This window comes from Lipotes vexillifer, unplaced genomic scaffold, assembly GCF_000442215.2.
Source record: "Lipotes vexillifer unplaced genomic scaffold, Lipotes_vexillifer_v1.1 scaffold1061, whole genome shotgun sequence".
In the NCBI taxonomy this organism is placed as follows: Eukaryota; Metazoa; Chordata; class Mammalia; order Artiodactyla; family Lipotidae; genus Lipotes; species Lipotes vexillifer.
Genome location: NW_006789959.1, coordinates 992,517 through 999,375, shown reverse-complemented (window position 1 = coordinate 999,375; position 6,859 = coordinate 992,517). Strand labels below are relative to the sequence as shown.

General features: G+C 33.0%; 1 protein-coding gene across 2 annotated transcripts in view; it reads right to left on the bottom strand.

Moving 5' to 3' along the window:
* Positions 1-6,859, bottom strand: part of SNX13 (sorting nexin 13) — a 154,953-nt gene that overhangs the window by 81,652 nt on the left and 66,442 nt on the right. For both annotated transcript variants that reach the window (XM_007463059.1, XM_007463058.1), the window contains 3 exons: positions 3,259-3,380; positions 3,066-3,167; positions 1,617-1,705 (listed from right to left, as the gene is read on the bottom strand). In XM_007463059.1, the coding sequence (XP_007463121.1) occupies positions 1,617-1,705; positions 3,066-3,167; positions 3,259-3,380 (313 nt within the window). The remainder of the gene's footprint in view (positions 1-1,616; positions 1,706-3,065; positions 3,168-3,258; positions 3,381-6,859) is intronic.

The following is a 6,859-nucleotide window of genomic DNA, read 5'->3' as shown; positions in this document are numbered from 1 at the left end:
GACCCCGCGTCTCCTGCATCGGCAGGCGGACTCTCAAGCACTGCGCCACCAGGGAAGCCCTTATTGGAAGCCTTTTAAAAGGACTTGAGATTTAAAACATTTCCTGGATAGTTATTACTGGGATGAAGAAAAGACTTATAAAAGGTAGACAGGATTTGGAGGCAAGAATAAGATTTCCACCTTAGGCATTTAAAGTTTAAAAGGGCTGTGAATCAATCAAATAGTGATTTTAGTGGGTAGCTGGTCAGAGGGGCCTAGAGCTCAGAAGGGAATCTGGCCTATAGACATAAATTTTTATTAGCATTTGGCTGGTGTTTAAAGCCATAGGAATGGATGAGCAAGAAGAGGGCTCAGAACTGAACAACTTGGATATTTAAAAGTTAAGAAGAGGAATTAAAGCATATAAAGGTGACTAAAAAAGAGACCAAAGGAGGAGAAAAAGAGAAGACAGTAATGACATGGAACCCAAGAAAAGACAGAGTTTCAAGAAGGAAGACATGGCCAGCCATGTGAAATGCTGCTGAGATACTGCCTAACAGTGGCTATCTGGAGTACCAGGCAAAGACTCTGCTGCCAAATAATCAGCATGAATGAGTATGATGACTGATTAGCAGTATCTTCCTTCAGTGGCAGGTGTGAATCTAGTGATAGACATGCCAGATATTTACCTCCCTTGATAGTGACTACCCCAAATGATTGGTCTTCACTATATATAATCTATCAGACTCTTCCCATCAAAATCAAGCATTTTCTTCTCACTTCACAGTACCATTACCCTACCTGAGAAGTGCACTGAACTCAAGTTAGAGAACTATTAGGAAATTGATACTGCTTAAATAATAACAAACAAGCATTAAATAACAACAGACACCTTAGGAATTGGTGTATCTGTTCCGCAGAATGGTAAAGAGATCATAAGCTTTCATTTTTAGAAAAATGAGAAGCTTCAATTTTACCCACTCAGCCAGGGTAAGGGCTAATGTTAGCATTAGCTAGCATTTCTCAATCACAACCAGTAGCCAAAGCCAAAATGTTATTCCTTTACATGTGTACAAAGAATTTTACTCCAAAGGTTTATACCCAGGAAATAAATGAGTCCAAGACTACTGTTCTCATCTGACTTAACTTATTTTCCAATGACAAGAAGTAGAATCTTAGCTACCCAGGTTTTTTCGAAAGTTTCTATCCAGAAGTGTTACTTTAGTCAGCCTAATTTAAGTAAATTTATAGGTTAAGCTATATTAAAGAAAATTTAAAACGTATCTTTGTTATAACCAAAATCCAAGTATCTAGCTCTAACTCAGGCAGTTTTCAAGGTGCTGTCCAGGAACCTCTGTGGTGTAGAGGGAGACAAGCATACAGTGATATTTTCAAAAAGGAACATGATGGTGTGATGATACCATTAATGGAATGTGGGCTTGTGTATTTGTGTTCCAAAATTTCTTAGTTTTAATTTACAATACAATAAATATTGATAGATAAAGCCCACATAAACAGAAGCTCTTTGGGGTCCTCGATAATTTTTAAGAGCGTAACAGGGTCCTGGGACAAAAATTTTAATAATTACTACTCTAAGTTTCTTTACAGCCATATATTTTGTATGAGCTTAGGCTTACCCTGACAAAGTATCGCATGATCTTGTTCTGGAAATCTCCAGGAGGTAGCAATAAATATAATAAGACCTCACACAAATCCCTTAGGAATCCTAGAAATAAAAGAAGTAGCTATAACAACATTAGAAAATATGAAGTCTCCACCTACTCTTGATATAAAACACAAATAAAGGTAGAAATAAGCAGTTGCCTGATTATACCAGCTTATTACCTTAGTAATCAGTATTCACTAAAAATTCCTTTATTGTTCTCCAAGTAGCAACTATTCATCAATCAAACGAATACATATTTTTTATTCTGCCCAATTCTAACCCACATTTTGAATTGTTGAGAAACTTCAATTACAGAAGTGTTTTCCCCAAAAAGTTTTAGTTGTACCATGTATTCTACACTTCTACCACACATCTTTGCATACTTAAAAGTTATCTGCACATTTAAAAATACACTTGTAACTATTTTTTCAGGAAAGAACTTCCACTACCTTGGCAGGTAAAAACAAGAAGAATATACGCTTCTATTGGGTTGGCCAAAATGTTCGTTTGGGTTTTTCTGTAACATTATGGAAAAACCCGAACGAACATTTTGGCCAACACACTATTTTTACTGATTGAGGAGGGCTTGATTTACATAAAAGGACTGTACATTATTATATCTATTTCTTACATTTAGCTATTTCATATTAGTGCTAATGAAGTAGCAGTTAAGAACTGAATTGCACAATAAATATAAAAAGGAAAGAAGGAAAAAGGGAAAAAGCGGAAAGGAAGGCAAAGAAATAAAAAAGCTGAGCACATTTTTAAAAATATAAGAAAACAATTTCCACAACTAGAAATGCATTTCTGAATTGTTCATACGCTGACACTTCCCAGGAATATAATTATTGGGTCAGAACGAACTTTTTGGCCAATGCAATAAACAGCTAATCAAAAAAATGTGCCAAGTAGCACAGACTCCTAGTCGTTGTAAAACTAGGAAAAGACAACATCCTCAGCTAACGCTTATCGGGTCTAACCTCTCAAAAAGAAAAGTACATTCAACTCTATAAATTTCATTTGAAATATTATAATCATTCCCTTATGAAATATTTAGGGTAACAGGTGTACTCTTGAAATAGAATAAATTCAAGGGGAAGACAAATTACTGTAGATCAAAAAAAGTAAATTTATAATTATATAATGTTTCAGTTTGCCGTATTTTAAAAGATGACAAAAGAGGTACTCTTTAAATTTTAAAGATGACCTTTAAAAAAGAAAAAAGAATCTGTAAACTATTTTTAAGAGTTAAAAAATACAATAAAGTGAATAGTAGCAGTGTCTGTACTCTGCTGCCTGTCCTGTAAGAATCATTTCACTCTTAGATTCCACACTTATATTTGTTCACTGATTCTGCTAACTTGTCTCCAACCAATGTGAACAGTTACTGTTCTCAAAAAAGTTAAATTGAAAAAAAAACCTTCTTCATCTTTGGGAGATGTGCTCACTAGGTCACGGCAAACGTCCTTCTCCATTTCAACTTCAACTTCAAAGAAGGCGTCTATAAGATCTTCTGCTGTGCCTGGACAAAGAAGGAACAATTCAAGACATACAGAATAATAAAGAAAAACAGATTTTAAAATCCTAATTTTCATAGGGGATAAAGACATTACCTTTTACTTGATCATCTTTCTCTGTTATCTTCTGTTGAGCCTTTCTGAATACTCGCAGGTGTGTGCCAAAATCATCTACAATGCGTGTAGTAAAATAAGGTTGCCAGTCTATTTCTTTTGACCTTACAAAAAACACATGACATAAAAGCATTATATAAATGCTTTTTTTAATCAAAAAATAAGTTTATTTAATGACTAGTGAAAGACATGATGATCAAAGAGACTGAATTTATTTATACTGAGATTTTACTCATTTAACCACTATTACACCTTAGCATTCCCTTTCAAGAGACCCAGTTTATCAAATCTACTTAAACCCTCGAACAATATTCTTTGAAGTATTTTATGTGCCAAAGCTTAAAAGTACTATCTAAATGCTTAAAATAAATAAGAGAAAAAACAACAGGTATATTATGCAATTTCTCATCCCAGACATAACAATATATTAGGAATTCAGAATGTTTTTGCTTGCTTTTAAAAGAGCAGTTGAGATATTTCTTGGTTCCTTCTGAACCCTTTCTGAATTCTCCACATTCTTCCTTTTAGTTATATGGTCCAAGTTTTGAACCAAATATCTTTGGTATGAGCCTGACTGGTTTCTGCTTGCACATACAAACACTTAAAAACTTAACTATTTGAAATAACTATAGTCACATGGAAATGGTTTAAAGAGTAATGTAAAATACCACACTTACTCATGAAAAAGGTGATTACTAAGTTTATTAAGTTACCTAGTACTCTTCTCTCTAAAGCAACAGACCTCAACAAACATCGCTAATTTAGTAAACCAATGAAACAGATAACAAATACAACAGATAAAACCATATTATACATCTCCTTGGATTAAGTGATATTTTTAAACAAACATGTTATTCAATGCTGTTTTCCTTAAGTTAGCACTAAAATTAATTCACCCCTTTAGGAACATACCAAATAAACAGAAGATAAAGAGGCTACTCATGAAGATGCTAGACAATGGGGGAGCAAAAAAAAAGTTACCATAATTCATTATGCTAATTCACCATACATGTATAATAAAGAAGCTAGTGAATAAGTTGACTCGATTACTGTCTTTTGAGAAAAAACTTTTAAATGTGGTAATGGCACTGAGGAATATAACAGATGGCTATTTTCAAACAAAAACATAAATTATTAACACTCATAATTTCTAATGCACAATTATGATTTTGTTATATACATGGAAAGAAAGAGTAAATTATAAGTACATGAATACAAACAATTTAACAAAAATAAATGTAACCTGAGCTCTGGGATCTGAGGAGGGGTTATCATTACTTAGAATGTAAGAGCCATGTATATAAGCAAACACTAAACTTGGTAACAGTCTCAACATAAAATCTAAAATAAAAACTTAAACCTAGAAGTGTCTAGAATCTCTTTTTGCCCTTATTTTAAAAAGAAAAGCACAATCTGTGTAAGCATCTTTCAAAACTCTTTACATGAGTATTTGTACAAAATCATCCAAACCTGAAAATTTTATAAGAACAAAATTTACTTGGTATAGGCCATTAGCTCATTTAATCCATAAAAGGTTCATTCTAACAAATTTAAAAGAAAGCAGAATACATAATCTTTCAAATTACATATGTTCTGTTTCATGGTACAGTGCTATTTATAGAATTTACCGAAATTTTCAAACAAAACAAAATTTATTAATTTTAGAAGGCATTTTAAAACCTATCTCAATTCATTAAGGAGGATGTAATGACATTTAAAATGACTGAAAGTTAACAAGTAATGCAAATACATGAAAATTATTTTAAGTATTAAATACAGATTTCTACTTTCAATATACAAATATACTGAGGGTGGGGAAAACAGGGAACACAGTATTTCATATTCTCTATCCAAGGTCATCATTTTCCCTCTGCTTGACTCATTTACCCTGAATACATGCAAATCTATTGTAAATTTCAATTCAAAGGAACTGTTCTAGGTTAGGAAGATAAGAACAACAGTAGTACATGACTTCCCATTTACATAATTAGGAAAATATCTACTAACAATTTCTAGTAGTATTTGTCTTAAAATTTGAAAGCCACACTTCCTTCTATTGATCCACAGGTAGTTTTCTATTAGAGCTCTTAATATTATTTATTCTTAAATCATGCCTACAGTCAAGGCTCTTTTTCACTTTGTTTAAAATATTCCCCCACATGACTCCTAGTAAAAACACCTGGATTATTACACAATGAATCCTATTATCTACACTTTCATTTTATTATTACTCAGAGGCTTTCACTTCTTGAATTTAAAAATGAGAGCATACTTCCTATATGACCAAGAGAATAAGGGATATATTCAACCCTACCCTGAGAATATACAATTTATATTAGGCCCCAGAAACTTATATATCTTGACAGAATGCTTGTAAGAATTATGATGGTTAATTAGGAATGCAAATAAGCAATAAAGTCTTAATTAAAGAACAAAAGGAAAACTCAAACTACCAAGTATAGCTCTCTGATATATTTGGCATGCCTTATCTTCATCTCTAACACCATCATTTTATTCCTGGCCTTTTAATTGATCTCCCACGTCCACTCTAGTCTACCCTCCATTCTATTTTCCATACAGCAGCCAGACTGATCTTTTTAAAAATACAAATATGATAATACAAAACAAGAGCTGTAAAAAACCCTTTAATCCACGTCCACTCTAGTCTACCCTCCATTCTATTTTCCATACAGCAGCCAGACTGATCTTTTTAAAAATACAAATATGATAATACAAAACAAGAGCTGTAAAAAACCCTTTAATGGGGCTTCCCTGGTAGCATCTTTAGGATTCTCTATGTATAGTACCATGTCATCTGCAAACGGTGACAGTTTTACTTCTTCTTTTCCAATTTGGATTTCTTTTATTTCATTTTCTTCTCTGATTGCTGTGGCTAGCCTTCCAAAACAATGCTAAATAAAAGTGGTGAGAGTGGACATCCTTGTCTTGTTCCTGATTGAAAGGAAATGCTTTCAGCTTTTCACCATTGAGTATGATGTTAGCTGTAGGTTTGTCATATATGGCCTTTACTGTGTTAAGGTATGTTGCCTCTATGCCCACTTTCTGGAGAGTTTTTATCATAAATGGATGTTGAATTTTGTCAAAAGTTTTTCTGCATCTATTGAGATGATCATATGGCTTTTAGTCTTCAATTGGTTGATGTGGTGTTGCACACTGACGTGGATATTGAAAAATCTTTGCATCCCTGGGATAAATCCCACTTGATCATGGTGTATAATCCTTTTAATGTGCTGTTGGATTTGGTTTGCTAGTATTTTTGTTGAGGATTTTTGTGTCTATGTCCATCAGTTATATTGGCCTGTAATTTTCTTTTCTTGTGGTATCTGTGTCTGGTTTTGGTATCAGGGTGATGGTGGCATCCTTCCTCTGCAATTTTTTGGAATAGTTTCAGAAGGATACATGTTAATTCTTCCCTAGATGTTTGATAGAATTCGCCTGTAAAGCCATGAGAGGAAATTTTCCTATAATTCATATATAATTTTATATATAATAAACCAGAAATTCCAGAGGGCTAGGAAATAAATAAATAAATAAATAAATAAATAAATAAATAAATAAATAA